At 36.7% G+C, this 22,066-nt stretch overlaps 3 protein-coding genes across 4 annotated transcripts; all 3 read right to left on the bottom strand.

Annotated features, from left to right (window-relative positions):
- Positions 1-5,522: 5,522 nt before the first annotated feature.
- LOC104102029 (uncharacterized) lies at positions 5,523-11,579 on the bottom strand. 2 transcript variants are annotated; one of them, XM_009609622.4, is made up of 6 exons: positions 11,018-11,579; positions 10,858-10,919; positions 7,345-7,445; positions 6,245-6,276; positions 5,969-6,023; positions 5,813-5,892 (listed from the first exon to the last, which is right to left on the bottom strand). In XM_009609622.4, the coding sequence occupies exons 1-5, from the start codon at positions 11,096-11,098 to the stop codon at positions 6,006-6,008; spliced, it is 294 nt and encodes a 97-aa protein (XP_009607917.1). In that variant the 5' UTR covers positions 11,099-11,579; the 3' UTR covers positions 5,813-5,892; positions 5,969-6,005. The 2 variants fall into 2 exon arrangements, with proteins under 2 accessions (XP_009607916.1, XP_009607917.1); XM_009609621.3 differs by lacking the exon at positions 6,245-6,276 and having other exon boundaries at positions 5,523-5,892; positions 11,018-11,563.
- Positions 11,580-14,500: 2,921 nt separating this feature from the next.
- LOC104102032 (pentatricopeptide repeat-containing protein At1g18485-like) lies at positions 14,501-15,604 on the bottom strand. Its single transcript, XM_009609626.1, has one exon. The coding sequence runs from the start codon at positions 15,602-15,604 to the stop codon at positions 14,501-14,503; it is 1,104 nt and encodes a 367-aa protein (XP_009607921.1).
- Positions 15,605-16,213: 609 nt separating this feature from the next.
- On the bottom strand, positions 16,214-21,662 carry LOC104102030 (folate-binding protein 1-like). Its single transcript, XM_009609623.4, has 4 exons — positions 21,505-21,662; positions 17,465-17,823; positions 16,881-17,206; positions 16,214-16,636 (listed from the first exon to the last, which is right to left on the bottom strand). The coding sequence occupies exons 1-4, from the start codon at positions 21,578-21,580 to the stop codon at positions 16,516-16,518; spliced, it is 882 nt and encodes a 293-aa protein (XP_009607918.1). The 5' UTR covers positions 21,581-21,662; the 3' UTR covers positions 16,214-16,515.
- Positions 21,663-22,066: the final 404 nt, after the last annotated feature.

Here is a 22,066-nt window from a genome sequence, read left to right as displayed (position 1 = left end):
CAAGGAATCAATCCAGCCATTTGCATGCACAAAATTCCGTTGGAAGAAAATAACAAACCAGTGGTGCATCCCTAACGCAAGTTGAACAAAAATTTGGAGGAGGTAATGCACAGGGAGATCATCAATTGCTAGATACTAGAGTGATTTTTTCCATCTCTGATAGTCAGTGGATTAGTCCAGTACAAGTTGTACCTAAGAAGGGGGACATGACAGTGGTGAAAAATGAAGATAATGAATTTATCCCCACAAGAACAGTCACTGGATGGAGAATGTGCATTGATTATAGAAGGTTGAATGATGCAACAAGGAAGGACCACTTCTCACTCCCCTTTATTGATCAAATGCTCGAGAAAGTAGCTGGACATGGATGTTACTGCTTCTTGGATGGGTACTCGGGCTACAATCAGATACCCATTACCCCAGAAGATGTTGAGAAGACCACATTCACTTGTCCGTCAGGTATTTTTGCTTACAGAAGGATGTCGTTTGTGTTGTGTAATGCACCTGCCACTTTTCAAAGGTACATGATGTCTATATTTTTTGATTTAAATGGGAAGTATCTAGAAGTATTCATGGATGATTTCACCCTCTTTGGTGATGACTTTGAGGACTGCTTGAAGAATTTGGAGCTTGTGCTTAAACATTGTGAAGCCACGCACCTGGTTCTTAATTGGGAGAAGTGTCACTTCATGGTGAAAGAGGGAATTGTTTGGGGCCACAAAGTAACTGCACATGGAATTGAAGTTGATAGAACCAAGGTGGATGTAATTGCTAGGCTCCCTCCACCAACTTCTGTCACGAGCATAAGGAGTTTCTTGATACATGTCGGGTTCTATAGGAGGTTCATCAAAAACTTCTCCAGCATTACCAAACCGTTGACTGCATTGCTAGCGAAAGATGTCAAGTTTGTTTTCAATGTGGAGTGCTTACGAGCATTCAAATTGATAAAGGAAAAGCTTGTAAGTACTCCTATTATTGTGACACCTGATTGGAGCCAACCATTTGAGATAATGTGTGATGCCAGTGATGTAGCTGTGGGGGAAGTTCTGGGGTAAAGAAAAGATAAAATGTTTAGGCCCATTTACTATACAGCAGGACGTTGAATGATGCTCAAGTCAACTATGCCACTACTAAGAAAGAGTTCTTTGCTGTGGTCTTTGCTTTTGACAAGTTTAGATCATACCTGATGGGGAGCAAAGTTATTGTACACACGGATCACTAAGCCTTGAAATATCTGTTAAGTAAGAATGAGTCCAAGCCGCGTCTGATGCGGTGGGTATTGTTTCTCCAAGAGTTTGACTTGGACATCAAAGATAGGAAGGGCATAGAAAATCAAGTCGCCGATAATCTATCTCGACTTGAGAGACCTCTGGTTGAAACAGTTGATGTAAGGGAGGAGTTCCCTGATGAGCAGATTTTTTCCATTGATGCAGTCTCTGAAAGGCCACCTTGGTATGCTGATTTAGCCAACTTTTTGGCTAGCGGATGGTTTCCGCGTGACCTCTTTCGTGATCAAAGAAGGAAGCTTCAAGGTGAGGTAAAAAGTTATTTTTGGAATAACCCTTTCTTGTTTAAACTGTGTGCATATGGTGTGATTCGAAGGTGTGTTCCTGAAGAAGAGATGGCAAGCATTCTTTCTCATTGCCATGATGGAGCAGCTGGAGGATACTATGGTGGAAATCACACTGCAACAAAGGTCATGGAAGCTGATTTCTATTGGACTACTTTGTACAAAGACACACGGGCGTATGTAGCTGCATGTGACAAGTGTCAAAGGGTAGGTAACATTAGCAAGAGGGATGAGATGATACTAAACTCCATTTTAGTATGTGAAATTTTTGACGTTTGGGGCATTGACTTCATGGGTTTGTTCCCATCGTCTTATTCATATGAGTATATCCTAGTAGCCATTGACTACGCCTCTAAATGGGTCGAAGCAATACCTACTAGGACCAATGATTCTCGGGTGGTGTGTGAGTTCCTATCGGAAGAATATCTTTACCCGCTTTGGGACACATCGAGTGATTATCAGTAACAATGGGTCGCACTTTGTGAACAAACAGTTCGATGCATTGTTATCTAAGTATAAGGTCACACATAAAACTTGAACCCCATACCATGCCCAAACTAGTGGGCAAGTTGAAATGGCTAACCGTGAACTTAACCGAATTCTTGAAAAGACGGTTAGTGCTTCTCGTAAGGATTGGTTTGCAAAGTTGGATGAAGCTCTATGGGCATAAAGAACTGCGTTAAAAACAATCATAGGGACTTCACCATTCAAATTAGTGTATGGAAAATCACGTCATCTACCTGTTGAGATAAAACATAAAGCTTATTGGGCAATTAACATGCTTAATCTTGATCTTAGTCTTGCAGGTAAACACAGGTTGGCGCAGATGAACGAATTGGAGGAGTTTAGACAGGATGCGTATGAAAATACGTGAATCTTTAAGGAAAAGACAAAGAGATGGCATGATCTTCTGATTAAGCGAAAGGAGTTTCATGAAGGGGACACAGTCTTACTATACAATAGTAGACTTAGATTGTTCCCCGAAAAATTCAAATCAAGATGGACAGGTTCGTATGTGGTGAAACACGTCTCACCGTATGGCGCCATTGAAATACAGGATGAAGAAGGGAATGAAAGTTTTAAGGTGAATGGGCACAGGTTAAAACAATACCTTGTTGGAGGATTTGACAAGCAATCCTCCAGCATCGTGATCAAATGAGCCTAAGTGACGGAATCAAGCTCACGACTATAACTCAGAACTACTTCTAACCCTCTTTATTGCTTTTGTAGACTAGATAGATAATAGTAATTTAGGATTATTAGAGTTAAGGAGTTTTGGTAATTGTTTTTGGTATGAGCATGAATCGAACACAAAATAAGTACAAAATAGAGTCGGGGTGCGACCTGTAAATTGGCCTACCGCGCCGCATGAGGTGCCACGCGCAGTGACGCGATAGTGTAAATTTTTTGGCCTTTAACATTTTAAAAAAAAATAAAATTAAAATCTGATTTTGAAAAAAACGGGACAGACTACTACTACCCCCACCCAGTTTTTTCCACACACACTTTTTTTTTTTTCACTTTCCATCATATCTCTAACTCACCCCTAAATCCCCCATTCTTCTTCTTTTTGTTCAAAGTTCTTCACCTCCAATTCTCCCACCTCCATCACTCATCAAAGTAAGTTCTTCCTCTCCTTCTTTTAGTATTTAATTGTAGATTTTAGTTAACTTTAGTTTAAGTTCTCTAACCCTAGGTATTTTATTTTGTGCTAATCTTTTAGCTAAATTTTCTTCTATTTTGGCCGAAATTCTTGCATAAACTTGTGGGGTTTTCATTGTTCTTATGATTATAGGTGATTTTTGGTGTATTTTTATGGTGTTGGAGTTAATTTATGTTGAAGCTTGGTGGGGGTGCCCAAGTGGCCGAAAATTGGTAAAGTTTTTTGTAAAATTATGCATTTTGTGCTATTAGGAAGATGTGGTGATGTTGTGATTATGGTGAGTGATGTTTTTGATGTGGTTGTACGATGATTCTAACCCACTTTGAATTTAAATAAGAACGTGAAAGGTATGCCCACAATGTGTTTGTTGAAATGTCTTAGTGATATAAAATTGTGTAGTGTTGCTAATGTTGAAGGGAAGTGCTTTGTGGGATGTGATGCTAGATGATAAGTGTGGGGTGAGAGGTCATGTTCGTATGTTGTGAAACTTTAATTTGTTAACTCCGAGTGCTAATTAATTGACCACCCCATATTAATGTGTTACTAGGTGTTAAATGGGGTGCCTGATTCATGCTAAGCACGTGTGTAGTGTTGTATTGTATCGTAAATTTTGTTAGTAGTGGATTAGACTAACTTCTTATGCTTCTTTTCTTAATTACTAGTTTAGCTTCTTAATTTTGTCTTTTACACTAGTATAGTCCGTGGTTATGTTGTTGTAAGGTTATGTTGGTGGTCGGATGGGTCGTGGATTACTCGTGGTGTACTTTCAATGGGGTAGTCTGAGTCCCCGATAGATATTGTACTTGTAAACATGCCAATAACATAAGTGTGGTGTGGTTACCCCGTTCGGTCTTGTTTTTTATTTTCAGTGTTGTGGTTAATGTTGTTCGTTTTGTGCAGGTACAATATCTCGTCGTCCTAACAAAGGTACCTCAGAGGTTGCCTCTAGTAGCCGTCGAGGAGGTAGGCGGGCACCTCCCTCCGCCCCAGTGGAGGAGGAAGAAGAGAGCATTGATCGTGATGCGGATGTAGTACTAGGCTGCAAGTATGGCATTCGGGTTGTGCCAACTCATGCTAGGATGTGGTACCGGACCTTTGTTTCGGCGGTGAGAGGAAGTTGGCATTGATGATGGTAAGCCAGTCAGGAAATACTCGGGGATTTACAATAACATCAAATACATGGGTTTTGAAAGCTTGTTCCGTCCCGGTGAGTCGGTGAATGTGAACATGGTTAAGGAGTTTTATGCTAACTGGCAACCCGATGCCAGTTTAGATGCAGTGTATGAAGTGGAGGTGCGAGGCAAGATGATTCCATTTTCTTCCCAAGTAATAAATCAGATCATGAGATTCACGAAGCATTCGCATAAGTTGTTCTTGAGGTTACTACTACTATTAAAAGTTAAAAGTTGTATTTGAAGGTGAATTTAATTTGAAAAGAAAATCCCATATATATACTTGACGTATAATAAGATTGTGTTATGGTAAAAGTTCCCCAAATTTTGCAGGAGCAAATTTCTCAATTCTACGTATTTTTATAAGCTTTGAGGGGCAATTGGATGTAAATTTTCATTGCAGAAGAGAAGTCAAAATAAAGTGAAACTTTTGCCCATAATGAAATTACTTGCTCTGTTAGTGTCAAACCAAGAGTTGTCGACAAGGTGGGTTGCTCTGATGGTAAGCACCCTCCACTTTCAATCAAGAGGTTGTGAGTTCGAGTCACCCCAAGAGCAAGATGGAGAGTTCTTGGAGGGAAGGATGCCGAGGGTCATTTGAAAACAGCTTCGTTGTTGTTGTTGTTAGAATCAAATCAAGAAAAACTTGTGCTCAAAATGTTTGAGTCCTCTTGGTTGTGCTATTTGTACAGAACGTCTGTTTACAATTTTAAAATTAAAAAAATAACCTTTTTAGATCTCTTGTGTATAAAAGATAAATCTCTTACGTGTAAAAGTAAATTTTTCGCGTGTAAAAATAAAGAGAGCAATTTGATTAATATTATACTCTGACTACTAAGCTTAGCTAATTTGATGTAACTGGAAGCTCGAAGACTCCAAATGTGCTTAATTAATGCAACTTCACAAAATAAATTGGGTAAATACATATGGTGGATTTTAACCGGTGATTCAACAAATCCTCGTGTGATATCCTTTTCTAATCCTGGTAAGGCGATTAACGTAATTGAGGTAGAGTGACAATATTCTCTATGTTCTTATAGTATCAAGGGTTTTAAAAGGACAACAATTTGTCAGTGGTACATCATACTATTCAAGCCGGAGCAACTAGGCACCACAGTTAGGGACAAGCAACCAACCAGCGGTCCAAATTCTTATCGTTGTCCTCAGAATACAACAACAATAACAATTATAACTACGCCTCAATTCCAAGCAAGTTAATATTTTTGTCCTCAGATATTGCTAAAAGTTATATAAGTTTCTCCGCATTGCTAGATGATCTACAAAAAATTTCAGATTTATTATAAGTGCAGGAGATTTCTACTGATTAAGAGGATGGTAAAGGAAAGAAATTCTAAGATTAGTAGCCTTTATTGGAAGGTTGCTGCCCATTAGCACTCAGTGGTGTAGTTTCCACTGTAGAAATTGTGTCGCTACTGCTATCATCATTAAAATTAGCAGGATCTGCATATGATTGGTACCCAGGAAATCTGGCAAAAGAAGAAGATGTTGAGGCAACAAAACATACAATTCAATCAACAAGCTGTATATAGCTGTTATACATACCTGCTTACTTTTACTTGCTCTCCGTTTATAGTCATTTTTACGTCAAAGATGTTTCCTGCAAACAATTGCCAGTGAAGTTATCATGACAACGAACTAATCACCTTGCTACTTCAGGAAAGCATAAAGTCAATGCTTTCCAGAGAAACGATTCTTAACCAACCAATGCCAACCTAAAACTAAAACACATTATGAAAACATTGAGTGCTATTGACCAAAATATGAAGTTTACTATATTCTCTTATAACTCAAAAGAGGTAACATATTCACAACTCGTACCTTCAACGAGAGGTCATCCAGACATGCCAGTTCTGAGTGCTCAATATCATTCATTTACAGAGGCCATAGGTCAGAAGAAGTTAAATTAAAAAAAAAAAAAAAGGGAACGGATTCAACTCTAATAATTAAGGGAGGTCGAGTCATTTGGTTCACCAGTGGCTAGTCTGTGTCCTGGTAACTGGTAGCTCTGCTATGCTAAAATAGATGCAAAGTGAAATGGCAGAACTAAAATAGTTGAAGAAGTACTGGTAAACCACTAGTCTTCCAACAATTTTGCTTTACATCTTATGAAAAGAAGAAACAGAAAGGAAGATGTCTAACATTGTCTCAAACCCCTTAAATCTTGTTTCGAATTATTTTAGAACAATTTCTTCTCAAGGCCAAATGCATTTAAATTTAAGCGCTGCAACTAAAATGAGAACGTAATGAGTTAAAAAAAAACACTTAGAATCCTTCTCTATCAAGATTATGTATCAGAAGCTAAGAGGTGTATTTCAAAAAATCCCCTGGAGGGAACTGTTTTGTAATAACCTTGGCTCTCCTAGGTGGTTATTCAATCTGAATATAGCAGCAAATGGCAAGCTTCCTACAAAGGATAGGATACATAAATGGTGTTTCGTGGGTGAACAGATTTGTGTCATGTGCAAAAATTAGTAAAGCAGGTGATACAAAAAGTGTATTACAGGGGGTCAGATGAAGGCAAAGCTAGCAAGAAGATTAGCACAGTTGAACTTTTTATCCTTAAGCTAGGTGTAGTCAGGTTGCTATGGTGTTAACTGGTGTTGGGGCCTTCTGTCCAATTCCAGTTAGTTGGTTTTTCTTAGTTTGGGTTTTTTGTAATGACTGTATATCTTTTCTATGGTAAATATAATTACTTAATTACGGAAAAAAGACACTTAAATTAGGCAAGGGAAGATGGGTGAACCAATAAACAGAAAAATTCCTAAAACATGTGAATGGTCATAGGAGTATCCCTCAAGTAAATGCAGTTCTCCGACATACAAAATAATAGTAAACCTCCACCTTCAACAAGAAAAGAATCATTGTGGTTAAATACTTAGTGAAATAACCTTACCAAAGTGTTCTGTGAGAATATTTACCTCCAAAAATTGTCTTGTCCGAGAAGTACTTGGACATTAAATATCTGCTGGACTCAACCTCATACCTCTTGAACTTCTCAATCTGTCGGCTCTCCATATCACTACATGATATCATGGAAACAGTTAGGTATCAGGACCTCCATCAAGTTCAGATTACATTTATATAGATAGAAGACTTGCGCAGAACTTGGAATTAAAGCTGTAGCAGGATCAGTACTACATAATTAAGATTAACCATCACGGAGAACTAACAACACTTGATATAAGCAAACCAAAACAAACCTTTTCTTTCAATATTACGATTTTTCATGCTCAGCCGCAGCAAATTTAAAAGCTCATTAGTTGATCAAATGTGCACTATTAAATTATGTCTCTTCGTGCGCTAGTACTTGCTGGGAGACTTCGAGGTAGCTGCTATGACGTCCGCAGACCTTGACTCTCTTTCCTTTTATTTTCTTCAGTACTGTTCTATTACTCACACACAATTAAATTGCAAGTAGGGGATTATATAACAAGAGACATGATTTATATTTTTGGGGCAAATAATCAGAGTCCTTCACTCTGTCAAAGATTTTGCATGTTTTGTCAGAAAATTTTAGGTAGATTGCCACTCCAACCCACCCGAAGAAAGTATCAATTGCTTGCTGGTTGAATGTTAAGCTTGATAAAAGATACTTCTATAAAAAAGTACAGAAACTTTATTATAGCCGCACAAAAATCAAAATTGGAATTGCAAGGAAACATTCACTAATACCCGCACAAAACATGCAGCCTTGTGCACAGGCAGATTGCAGATAACACATGTAAATCTATACGAGAATGACTAGTCTGCAAGAGCTAATCCATAATCACAGAATAAACCAGCAAACAAACATAGGAAAACTAAATGGAAAAGAGCAACCTCTCCAATCAATCAGACTACCAAAACTTCATAACACATTCAACAAAGATGATAGGTCGTTCTTGAAGTACAGAAAGTCTTTTTTTCTTAAAAATAGATTCAGAGAATTGCAAATGCTGCACTCACTGAGGTGTCCAAGAGTTCGGCAATATGAACATAGTACGGAAACCCATTCTCCCAGTCTTAAATGATTATGTACATGCTAGTGAATAATTGGAAAAGTACGATTAATTTAGTAGATTGTGATAATACTAAACCAAAGCCACAAATATGCAAAGACATTTAATATTTGAACATGTGGAACAACTAAGAGGAATCTATAAGTGAATTATGATTGGGCTCAACAATAGTTTCCAGTATATGGCCCAGCAAAGATACTTCTCCACTAGGCCCACCAAGAGCCCAGTCCAACAAGTAGAAATTTTAGGACACCAGGGATAGAGTGTTTAAGATGCTCAGACTAATGGTCATCTTGCAAGAGTGTACAAACTACTAGTGTTGACTGTTGAGCTTAGTTATCACCAAGACAGCTGTTTTCAAGATATTAACTGTAAAAGATGAAAACCACACTTTATTGCAAAAATAGCAGCAACCTGAGAAAATTAAGACTTTTTAATGAATAGGACGGACAAAATCCAACTAGCGATGGCTTAACATGAAAACTTACACATGTTGTGCAATAGTCGGCACCTATCACGTTTTAATTGTTTTCCTATACTCCACTCCAAAATAAAATATTTTTAGTTGATTAGGCATAGACATGAAGGGTACAGTTGAAATTATTGTAGTGGGAAAAGTGGGGTTCAAATAAGGTAGCTGTAACTTTATTATGGTTTTGAGATTTTTTGACCTTTGAAGTAGTACGGTATTATAGAGATAATGAATAGTGGATTAAGTATTCAATAAAAGGAAAGTTTATTATCTTTCATAATAGAAAAGAATGAAAGTAAGACGATCTTTTCCCGACATACAGAGTAAAAGACTATGACCTAGGAGATAAAAATAGTTTGTATCAAATTATAATCATAAGCAGTCGGTGTAACAATCTGGGCAGTTAGTAGTCTAAAGACTCTAAACCATGTGTTGGTTTCAGTTATTACTCACCTAAAGTTTAGGTTATGTTTTTAATTAGAAGAGAGGTCAAAATAAAGTGAAACTTCTGCCTGTGATGAAATTACTACTTCGATAATATGTCAATCCAAAGAAACTTCTTGAGCTCAAAATGTTCTACTCGTCTTGGTTCCTCCTTGTCTGTTTCTTGTTCTCTACCGTTTCATTAACTTTTGCAATGGAACAAGATTATACTCTTACTACAAAGCTTTGCTACTTTGACACAATTAGAACTTTGAATGCTCCTAGTTACGTAATGCAACTTAACAAGATAAATTGGGTAAATAAATATGGTAGATTGGTAACTGGTGGATCCCATAAATCCTCATGTGTTACCCTTTTTAGCCCTCGATTTTGGCCCTTAATGTTTCCCTTTTCCTCGTGGTTTTGATCCTTCTAAGTAGGTTTCAATGGAAAATTTGGACAAAAATTATTCCACCACAACCGACAACGATGCCTTAATCCCAAGCAAGTTGGGACAAAATTGTACCAACCTATGCATTATATATGGAGTGACACAAAAAGTCATCTCCAGGCCCTACAGATGTAGACTAGTGGAAATAATAGAACAGTTCATTCATTATTTGGTTCGTAACAGAGAGAGCATCTTTGTGCTTACCAATTTAAATGGATAATACGTGAGAATTTCTGATAAGCATGCACTTAACAGATACCATGACAAGCAGCTTTTGCTATTTCAGTCAAAGTGCTTAAGTCCTAAATTTCTGTCATTAAATACAGAGCATGTATTCTGAGGATTCACCTAACATCTTAGTTTCAAACTCCAAATTCAATTTGCACATATAGGGGGATATTAACTTTAGAGGAGATAACAGAGACCAGAGTAGCTAATGGACTTTGCTTTTCAATTACTTTACAAAAAAATCGGTTACGCGTCTTATGCTTTCAAATCCGATTGTGGCACATGATACCAGATATAATTATAGGCTATATTCACAAGAAAGTCAGTATAACTTCAGATGGGCTCCAAAGGATTCACAATGAACATCTACTAGCTGAATCCCAACTATCACGTAAATAATTCTCTTGTTTTATTTCATTAGGATTAATCTATTTGAACTTGGACTTCGTGGAGGAAAGGAGGAATTAACAGAAAAGGCTTCTTTCTCGCTAAGCTTTCCAGCAACGTCCATCTCAGTATTTTCCATAATGTTGTGGTAGATAAAAGGGCAACACTGATTAGTAGACTCACGAAAGAAAACAGATAGTTATTGGGAAAAAGAACTATCAGCCATGAGTAAATTCTACTTTCCCATAGGTAAAAGTAATTCCTAAAGAGTGTATCTCCACAAAGATGTTCTTATGAACAAATGAATAGCAAGAAATCTCTTAAATGCTTTCAAACTAAAATTGCACATAAGACCATGATTACACAAAGAGCTGCAGACCAAAAATAAAAGCAAAGGCTGACCCCTACACTTTCAGCTAAAATATCACAAGAAAATAGCAGTTATACAATAAAAGCCTAGTTATACACTTACTCAAGAGGATCTTTGACCACTTTCTCCTTTGACTCTTCAGGAACAGTGGGGCTTGAAACCTCCTACAGAAAAAGGAACAAAAATTGAGCAAGAAAAAAAGAGAGCAACTTAGGTTAAGCCGTAAGAAAATGAAGGAGGCAGTAAGGTAAGGGAGAGGGACCTGATGTTGTGGAGGGGGAGGAGAGTGAGCAGCGGAGGATATAGGGGAGTTTGTAACTGAATTTGAAGCTGAAGTTGCCATTTATCCAATGACAGTATCTTCTTGCAAATCTTGACTCGGCCAATTTTCAAACCGTAGCTATGGTTGAATCCCGCAGTGGTTAATTGATATTTACTGGCATTCGGCGTCAGTTACAAGAAACGTTGATTAACGAACCTACCACTTCGGAGTTGATGATATATACGGCCTAATTGAATTTGAACATGAAAAGAAGGGTTATGGGAGGTAAGGATCAGGCACTGTAAGCATTAAATAGAGCTTTGAGTTGTTGGATTCAGACTTGTAAAGCTAATAACAAGTAGTATATAGGGGAAAACAAGTGAAATAAATTGAAGAGGAAAGCATGCAGAGCGAAAGAGAGAGAATTTGATATAAAGTAGAACAGAGGGGATAATCCGCATGTATTAGCGGAGAGAACGAGCCGCTACTGAAAGTAGAGAGAAACAGGTGAAAGGTAAAGGGAAGTAATGATTCAGGGTGCGGAACTAGTAAGTAGTAATACTAACTGGGTTTAACTTGAAATCAACTGTTAGCTCATTTAAAACATAACTTAATATAATTGGGGATATTCAAGGAAAAAATAATTGCGGATATTTTGTTTTAATAACGCAGAATTTTATTTTTATTTAAATTCTAAGTGAGCATAATAATTATTCTCATATATTTAATCATCTATCTATAAAATTAGTATTTTTGTAATATGAAAGAAATTGCGACAATTACCTATTATAACATATTAAAATAAATTGATAGTATAAATATCATATACACTATCAAAATATATATATATATATATATATATATATATATATATATATATATATATATATATATATTATTATTATTAAATATCCATTAAATCCGGTAAACGTGTTAAGCTTTCGCGGCTCAAGACGCCACAATTGATCCCTATTAATGTGGAAGCATGTCTCATCTATTCCCAAACAATTAACAAATGATGCAGTTGTGGATAAACGAATCAAATAGTAATCACTTTTTATATGCATTGGAAGATCCTTTCTTAGTCTTATAGAAATAGAATTTACATAGTCAGAAAAAATTATATATTGAAACTTAGGAAAAAATGTTTTCACTCCATAATAAGTTACCCCAAGGATCGAAACCACTGTCAAAAACTTTGTTACATGTATTCTGATCAACAAGTACGCTTTGGCTAGCGTAAGTGACGGAGAATTGTTGCTCCGGAGATTCAATGGCACAAAAGAAATGTTGCATAGCATGGGGTCTTGCTTTTCTGTTTCTACATGAAGTTTAACTCAACCTCATTAATAACATATTAACTTAGCTAATACACATTAATTATGTTTAACTTCAAATAGTCAAGTAGTTACCAGTCAATATAAATTGATAAACGACAACCAAACTACTGTTATAGTAGTACTACTAATTATTCTGTAGTCATATGACCGTTAGACTAATTTTGTGTATGAGGTTACAGTCTTGTACTTGTAGTCGGTGGATTGGAGATTGAATCAAATAGAAATGAGATTAATGTGCAATTTATTTGCGAAATTTGAACATGTGGTTTGGTTTGCGCATTTTCACTCATGGAACTAGTTGACAAGTTATACCTTCACTCCTCCCATTGATGTCAAATGGACGGAGAATACTGTTGGATATTTGGACTACAAATTCTTGTAAAGGGAAGGGACGGTATAGGATATAGAACATAATTCTCATTTCACTTAGCTGAAATACTAACGGTTTTCACTTCTAGTTATTTGGTATGGTTGGAAGAAGAGTAAAAAGTAATATAATTCATTCTCTACGACTAGTTCTATTGAAAGACGGCATGAAGAAGTATCCAACTCCTTTACTATACATCTTACATCCTTTTGTATTCCCTAACTAAAAACAACCCTTATCCCTCCATATTTAATTCCACTCTTAGAACTTCTCTTTACGCTCAACAAAACGAAGCTTTACATATAACAACATACAATGCTGAGAAGCACCAAGGGGATTCCAGCTTGCGATATCAAGAACCTAAAATCAAGGACTGATTCCTCTCTCTACAACAACAATGTACGAGGTCAGGGGCAAATTATTTTTGACTACCACAGAACTGACCCTTGGAATTCCAGCCTCATGTCGCTCATAATTTTTAAGAACTGAAATTTCAAGCTGAACTTAAGTTTCAAAATATCTTCTGAACTTAAAGTCGTTCTTTATAGAAAACACCATTTGCTATTAAAACAGAAGCCAAACTACAGAATAAGGATTATGATTCTGCCTTATATGTACATCTGAAACAATTAGGGAGGCACAAAAGCAGGTCAAAGTGACTCCATCCTTGTATCATCTATCAGGAGAAACCATCTTTAAAATAGTGAGAGTGCCTCTTCTCCAATCATTGTGACCATCTCCCTTACAATCATTGTTGGCAGTTGGCACTAACTTAAAGCACATTGGAGTAATTTTATGAGCTGCTATCCTTGAGGAAAACCTTGAATCATCAACAAGACGAACCCGCGTCAAGTGACAACCATGTTTTATAATCCCATGCCATGTGCCCATAGAGAAATAACGCTACTATTCCTCTAGGGAAATATGCGAGATAACGGCTTCCATAAGAGGGAGAGGTCATTCCGTCATGCAATAGCGTTCATCTAACTTGTCCTTCCTTCTCGTGTGCTAGATGATGGAGGCAGGAGTTCCTTTTGGTCATGGTACCAGGAAATAGAATCCTAAAGAGTTTCTTGCTGAGCTACCTCAATTTATTCTTAACCCTCTCTCTTCAATTGCTGAAGCACCAAATCTTCAGGTACTAACCAACTCAACTTGTTCCCTTTGATCACATCTGTCCTCACTATAGCTCTTATGGCTTGGAAAGCATATCGCCAACAGCGAAGTTATAGCTTTTTCCTCCTATTTTAATCCGACTGCAACCAATTTCTTTTTGCAAGCTTAACTCCTCCATCTTTTGCCTCAATTGTCTAACAGAATCCTAGTACCCATATCTAGCAAAAAAGTTGGATACCAAAACATATATTTCTGCTCTTTTTGGCTCTAATTCCAGCAACTTTTCAGCACATTTCTTCCCAAGACTTAATTGGACATGCACCATACATGAACTGAGCAATGAGCTCCAAATTTGAGTATCTGGCTGCATAGGCATCTCAGCCATAAGATTTAAGGCATCATCAAACTGTCCAGCACAACCCAGCATGTCAATTACACATGCATAATGTTCCAATTCAGGTTTTAGACCATGGACCTGCATCTCTCTAACATATTGTCGACCTTCTTCAATGAGCCCGGCATGGTTACATGCCATTAAAATAGAGACGTATGTCAAGCTCGTCGGCGTGAAGCCATATTTTTGCATTTCCTGAAATAGCTTGATGTCCTCCATTCCAAGTCCATGAACTGCATATCCTGTAATCATAGCCGTCCATGATACTATATCTTTGAGCAGAATATGGTCAAAAACTTGGGCATTCCTATAAATCCAGTTTTTGCATACATGTCTATGATTGAGCAACGGACAAAAGTATCCTCTATAAGGTGAGTTTTTAGTGCAAAGCAATGAACTTCTTTCCCCAGCCTGACAGCAGACAATGCTGAACAAGCCCCCAATACACTTGTAACAGAAATTTCTTCAGGTTGGAATCTAAGAGATACCATGTCACGAAACAAAAATAAGGCTTTGTCTGGTAGTGCATTCTGCAAGTAACCAGCTATCATCACATTCCAGGATACAATATTTTTATCTTCTATCCTGTCAAATAGAAGTTGTGCCAGTTCAGGTTTTCCACAATCCATGTAAAATGAAACTAGGGAAACCCCTGTAGACATATCTGTTTCTAGACCATTTCTAAGCACAAAACCATGAATTTGTGTACCACACAGTAGCTGTTTTAAACGGGAACAAGCAAAAAGAAGGCTACCAATAGTGAACCAGTCAGGAAGCAAACCAGAACCCATAATTTCAGAGGACAGAGTCAAAGCCTTGGATGGATCCTCGCTCTGATCATAGCCACTTATCAGTGCATTCCAAGAGCTTACTGTCTTATTTGCCACTCCACAGAATACAAGCTCAGCATATCTGGGCAATCCACACTTTGCATAGGCGGCTATAAAAGCATTTGTTAATAACTCATGGTATTCAAGACCATTTCTAAGCGAGTAGCCATGCAGTTCTTTCACTATCAACTGCTCTGATTCTGTTAAGCACACAGGCAAAACATTCAATAGAGTGACCTCATTTGCCTTCACATATTCACTGGCACTTTGCATCCTTCTCATAAGATGAAATGTTCCTCTAACATCTCCTTCTCCTGAATAACCCCCGATAATTGAATTCCAAGAGACCACATTTTTGCTCTCATTTTTCTCAAACAGAATTTTGGCATCAGCAAAGTACCCAAATTTGCAATACATATCCACTAAAGAATTATTCACTGTTAACTCGTTCGCCAGTCCTAGCTTTTCAGTTAAACCATGAATAATCTTTCCCAACTCCACTTCCTCTTTTGCTGCACATATTGGCAGCATAATAACCATGGTAGTTGCGTCTGGAACAACTACCGATCCGGGCAGTCACTAGCTACAATCAATGAAATTTTGATTGAAACTACTTTTTCATAGTACAACTCCCAACAATGGTAGTAGTAGAGCCATCAGCAAACTTTAGCTCACCCAATGATGTTGATGGGTTAAGTGAAAGGAGCGCTTAATATGCAGTTCATGACCCAATGGAGCATCATAGACAAGACGTCTCCTCTTTCCAGTCATTTAAATTTGAGTTTGGTCGATCAGTGCTTGCAAATTAGTTGTAGTACAAGCCTAGCAAATGTCAAGAGATTGAAGTTGTATGTTAAATAGTTACAAGTTCAGCTCCACAAGGAGACGAAGAAAGAAAAACCTAATCAGTAAGAGAAGGAAAGAATCCCTTTTTGGATCTAAGTTACTATTTTTATTTCATGAGCCCCTAAATTGATAAAAATTCAGGCACCAAAAGTTACATCATTGCTATCATTTTCTTTGTTTTGTTTCCTGGTCTCTCAGGCATAGAAAGATATTTTCCAAACTCCAACGATTGCGGTGATATTTTATTTTGAAGGACTTTAAGAAAAAATTGAAAAAAAAAATTAAAATTTGTAATCTTAAATATGTAATAACATTTGTGTAGCTATAAAGTTTTTAAAATTCATGGTATTATACATGAGATAATATTTATGTGATAAAATAAAAGTGTAAAGTTAATTGTTTCTAATTTAAAAGTGTGTCATTCTATATAAAATGAATTTAAAAGTAAAATATGTTGTATAAACTGAAAAAGAGAGTTGCACAAAAACTTTCTTCACTGGTTTACACTCGAAGTGCAATAACAAGTAAACCTGTACTCGTCGCTAACTTTGTCTGGGAACACGGTAGAAAGATGAAATTCCTCTCAAGTAAGGAGATATTCATCTTTAACTACCCTTTTCGCTCCCTTGACTTGTAGGAGATCTCGGATTCACATTTCCTCCCAATCTCCTGGCTGTGCGTTGGAGGGCTGCTAGTTTCTGGCGTTGCCTATGGCTTTTCCTTTGACTGCATAGTAAAAGTAAATTTACAGTAATGAAGTATGATATCATTAAGCATGCAGACATCATCAAACTTCCAAATACACTGATGATCACTCTAATGGACTAAGAATCATTCCACATGATTGTACAGCTGGAACTTGGAAAGTAACAACTAACATTCTAAGGCTACATGCCACACCAGAGAGAGTTCATGAAGCATCAAATAAGATTCTCTTTATTTTATAATTACTAAAAAAGAGTGGCCTCACCTGGTAAATAGAAGTCCTGCTGTAAGAACCATGCCTCCTACTGCCCAAGATATTCTCTCTTTAAATGTCATGTCCTCCACCCATTGTTTGAAATCTTCAATGAATCCAGAACTGTCCGTTTTTTCTTGCACCTTGGATTGTGAGGCCCTCCATGAATCAGCAATAAAATCCACACTAGATTTTCCACCATAGCAAGAAACTTCCTCTGGATCATCAGACAAAGACTTCACAGAAAAACCTGCAACGCGGCAGAGCTCTGTCCCATTAGAGATCCATTGGGATGCTCTGCCACAAACAAAGTCGTTTACACCACAGGGTGCTAGAACCTGACATGTAATTTCTAATCAGATGTGAGATATGTCAATAACTGATTAATTCAGTACAAACATGATGAGAAAATAATTGAGGTTGTTGGCATTGAGGTCAACCAAAGGGGACAAAAGCATCTTCATTGAGACACAGCCTATACGATCCAAAATACAAATCATAACATCCAATGCAAGCTTATTGTTTGGTGAATTTTGATACACCATTGCTGAATAACTCATCTGAAAAATCTGTTAACAAACTGAACTCAAACAAACCTGTGTCTTAGCATCCATGGAGAAGTACGCATTGGAGCAAGCTTGGTATACTTTGTTACAGAAAGAGGTGCATAAAACAGGGGGTCCCGCCTGCACACCAACACGTGGATCACAGATTGAACATTCTAACATTTCCCATAAGTGCAAGCACTCTTGGCTTGCCTCTCCAGTTGAAGCAAGCCTCCTAATGGATAGCAAAGCAGGATGTGTCTGTGTTACATCACAGCAAGTTTTTCCGCGAAATATCCTGCAGAGGTTCAAATCTCTTGGGCCCTTTTTTACTTTTCTTGGAGGTTTTCCTTCATTTGAAAATCGAGGAAAGCGACCACCAGGTGAAATGCAAACTCCATTATCTTTTCCTGTATTTAAATGATTTGGTGACTCATTAGTAGAAAAGTAGATGTTAGAGAACAATGCCTTGAGCACCCCATTATCAAAGAAATTATAATCTTTTCACGAATCTACAGAAATTTTGACGATATCCCTATTCCCCACACAAATATGCTTCAATCTCAAGCTAGTTGGAGTCGGCTATACAACAAAAACAACAACAACAACAACAACCACCCAGTTAATTCCCACAAGTGGGGTCTGGGGAGAGTAGGATGTACGCAGCCTTACCCCAACCCCAGGGTCGCTATACAAATCCGCATTATTCATCTCACATCCTCGCTCCATTTAGACCTGTCTCAATCCATATTTTATAACTTACACTTTCTATATTTGCTATGACACATAAATACTCTAAAAAGATAAAAAGACTCCTAGCGAGCATCTGCTTTAAAGTAAGTATTTTTTTAAACTTAATTCAAATTAATTGGCATTGCTATATGGATCTTTTTCTTCGATTGTGCATATTTCTAGCTAAGCCTGCATGGGTTACACATGAGTCACCTATGAAACTTAACAGAGCAGTTTTTCTACAAGGTCCAAATATTCTTCTAGCCCATAGCCACAAAATGCTGCCTAGACAAACTATATCATCAATTCATAAATGTATAGAAGAGTTCAGAGATGAATTAACAAATTATGCATGCTTTTCTCCTATATTATAGCTAATAGTCTCATAAGGAAGTTGCTGCGACAATTGACTTTTATTGTCAAAGAATGTTCTCATATCTGGGTGAGGAAATGAGTAACTTCATATCTAGATGAGAAAAGGAGTAACTTCAAGAGTCTTAGAGTCCTTTCTTTTGTATCCTCATTGAGAGTCTTAGAGTCCTTAATGAGCAGTTTTTTCCTATATATTTTTTATATTTCTATTGAGATCCAAATAAATTATTTCAAATTCAAACTCGAAATCACTAATTTTAGAATGAAGAAGTATTAATAGTCCACCACAATCCTAATTGATACCAAACAGAAAACTTGCATAAGCTTTACATCCCAGAAGGCAAAAATTACTGTAACTTTGCTTTTCATGAGCTGAGAGTCTAACCGTCTTTCTATCTTTACAAGGTAGGAATAAAGTCCGTGTATATACTAATCTCCTCAGATCCCATTTATGTGATTACGCTGGGCAGGTTGTTGTTAAGGAAAAAACCTTTGTTTTAGTAGCTTTTTTAATGTCCAAAAACACTTTTTTGATTCTTTTTTTTGTTTTATGGAAGATTCCTTTATTTACATACCCACAAAAGAACAAAAAATAGTAGTTGAATACTCTTCAAGGCTGGCTAGCTGGCTTTCTGGCTTTGCTCTAGACATTTTTTTCTTATATGATCATTTTAACGTTTGGTATTAGAAAAGGACAATACTCTGCTTCTTTAATTGTGAAGTTTCTCACGTGACTTCTAACTTTATAAGATTTTTTAAAGTAAAAGAAAGTACACTATACATTGAATAATTGAGTTGCGGATACTTTATGTTAATATTTCTTAAAATCTGTGGCTAACCCAGTGTTAGAAAAAGTTTAGAAGTCTAAACTTTTTCCTCTAATCTATGGTCTAAAATTCTGTGGATGATTTGTATTCCTAGGGCCTGACCATTGTAAAATTCAATAATACTCTCTCAGAGTAGTAACTGAATCATAATAGTGTGGTTTTCTTTTCCACACGTATAATAATTTCTTATAATTAAGTTACAAAATACATGTGATGATATCTTTGCTCTTCAGGCTAGTCCGGTAGTAAAAGTTTTCGTTGAAATCTCTTGGTAAACTGGAAATTAGAAGGTTAAGAAAAGGAATTGGGCAAGTACTGTTATAAGCATCATCACAGTAAAAATAAAGAACCACTTTGGAGGCTAAAAATCAGTTTTTGATGTTTCGATAGCTCAGTAGAAAACAAATACCTAGATCTACAGATGATAATAGCAATCTTTTGAGGAACGAGCATATTCATGCCCACGCACACCCACACCCTTTTCCCAACCCAAATGTGGTTCTGGCAACTTACATAACCCACTAGTGCTTCTTTCTTTCTGAGGGCAGCCGAATTGCAGCACTTGTATTAGATAAGTTAGGTGATGCTGATATGTTTAGCCCCAAATTCCTGCCCAAAAAACATCCTTATTATCCATAAAACAAGATGTGCGGGCATCTCTTATGCACATATACTTTTGGCATCCGTTCCAACAAAAGGTCTTGAATATTTCCTTTGCAAAGCTAAGCACTGTCTTTATTGATGCTTATAACAAGCATCTTACCTAAAAACAGGACATGTGATTCATATTTCACGTAAATTCTCACTTAAAAGCAATCCAGTTAGCTGAAAATATAACTTCTAACTCGTAGAATGCATTAGCAACCCCTCTCCTCAGGACATTGTCACAACTACCATTACCCATCTGACCCCAGCATGATGGGAAATTCCCCCTTTATGCGATGCCTTGATCAGGTTTCTACAAGACTTCTTTAACGCCATTAATGAATATCACATGATCTAGGACCACAATAACAACCACAAAACACTTCCAAACACTAGGCACTTCTTTCTAAGTCACTAATAATAATATGAATGACATCTAAAGCTTGAATCTTGTGAGTTTGGTGGTTTTGTAGATCACTATAATGGTATGTCACATGAGAAAAGAATTTACTATGTTAACATTCTGATTTGTTTGCAAAGGTGAAAATTAATGTTCAGACATGTACTTTTTATTTGACTATCATACGCACATGCTAAACCAAATCAAGCTCACACAGTTAAACTATAGATTGAATTTGAGCAAGATACACTATGGGAGGCTCATCCAAGCTTGAGCCCCATATTCCAAAGTTCAGTTCTTGCGCCCTGGCACTTATTAGAGGTGTAATATGAACAGCTAAACATCTGCATCCCTAGTAAAATAAAATATACTAGAAAGATGAACAACGGAAAAGGAAAAAGGAGTTTCTTTTGGAAAGGAAAAGAGAAGCATTTAATATTTTACTTTATCGAAAAGAAAAGAGAAACATTTATCCTAGTACGAAATACTCGTTAAGAGTAAATCAGTGATTCAAGGGCGGAAAAGGAGAATCAGTGATAAGAGCGACAAGATCAGGGGCGGAGTTACCCTTGTCCCAAGGGAGTCAACTAACACACCTTAGCTGAAAAAATAAATAGGTCAAATTCCGTTTGTGTATATATCATATATTGAATCCCCTTGGCTTCTTTGTGTGTATACTTCTTTATATTTTGAATTCTCTTTGTGAAAATTCTGACTTTGCTACTCGTCAAGATCTTCTTTTCGAGAAACATTCGCACTCTACACTCTACTCAGTTAATACACTTTTACTGACTGATCCACCGCTGTAAACCGGAAGTAAATATATCCAAAATTTTATTAGATTATCAAATGAATCACAACCCAATATAGCTCAATCGGCAAATTAGCTGCCTAATTGCTAAAAGAATAGGATTCACTTACCACAATCATTCATTTATCTCAGGTTTTCTTAGAGAGTAGAGAACATTAATTCAACAAAATAATCTGAACAAGATTAAATAAAAGGTGAATTTAGGATTTTACAGAAAATCATCAATAAGGGGCTTGTTTACAATTTGCACCTAGGGCTAGACTTAATGGTTGCGCACGAGCTAGAAAGAGCAGAGGGATGGTACCTGAGACGTACGGTAATTGAAGGTAAACGGAGGTTGTGAGCAGCAGCATCAACGAGAAACGCCATTTTAATTCCATCCTTTATTCCACTTGTCTTCTCACTTCTCCAATCTTTCCTTTTAAACAACCGCTTTACTTGCAGAGCTGAAAGTAGAGAAAACAGGTGAAAGGTAAAGAGAAGTACCTAATTAGAAGTACCTAATTAAAAGATTTTGCACATTAATTTCCAAATTTGTTTTAAAAATTTAATTTGAGTGAAGTTTAGTTTGAAAATAAAAATTTGTTTGGACATAATTTTTTAAAATATATTTTACTTCTTTTTTAAAAATGTGACTTATACCCATAAATTATAAAAACTATTAACAATACGCAACAATACCAGACAAACAAACTTGCTAATACACTATCCTAAAACCATAACTTGATATTTTAATATCAACTATTAATAATACAATTACTAGCCACTATAATTCGTCAAATTGCAATGATATTACAAGATCCATTGGTCCAAAAGAAAATGATAGTAATTAGCTGGTGGTTAGTTGGTCATAATAGATGGTAAGA

Source organism: Nicotiana tomentosiformis, chromosome 3 (genome assembly GCF_000390325.3).
Source record: "Nicotiana tomentosiformis chromosome 3, ASM39032v3, whole genome shotgun sequence".
NCBI classification, from domain to species: domain Eukaryota; kingdom Viridiplantae; phylum Streptophyta; class Magnoliopsida; order Solanales; family Solanaceae; genus Nicotiana; species Nicotiana tomentosiformis.
This window is presented reverse-complemented; position numbering and strand designations above follow the sequence as displayed.

Excerpts from the sequence above, each read along its gene's own strand:
- LOC104102030 (XM_009609623.4), bottom strand. The coding sequence starts at position 21,580 with ATGGAATTAAAATGGCGTTTCTCGTTGATGCTGCTGCTCACAACCTCC. Across the intron at positions 17,824-21,504 it reads TCAATTACCGTACGTCTCAG|GAAAAGATAATGGAGTTTGC; the intron begins GTACCATCCCTC and ends ATTTAAATACAG. Across the intron at positions 16,637-16,880 it reads GCAGGACTTCTATTTACCAG|TCAAAGGAAAAGCCATAGGC; the intron begins GTGAGGCCACTC and ends TTTACTATGCAG.
- LOC104102032 (XM_009609626.1), bottom strand. The coding sequence starts at position 15,604 with ATGGTTATTATGCTGCCAATATGTGCAGCAAAAGAGGAAGTGGAGTTG.
- LOC104102029 (XM_009609621.3), bottom strand. The coding sequence starts at position 11,098 with ATGGCAACTTCAGCTTCAAATTCAGTTACAAACTCCCCTATATCCTCC. Across the intron at positions 10,920-11,017 it reads CTCCCCCTCCACAACATCAG|GAGGTTTCAAGCCCCACTGT; the intron begins GTCCCTCTCCCT and ends CTTTTTCTGTAG. Across the intron at positions 6,024-7,344 it reads GGACAAGACAATTTTTGGAG|GAAACATCTTTGACGTAAAA; the intron begins GTAAATATTCTC and ends AATTGTTTGCAG.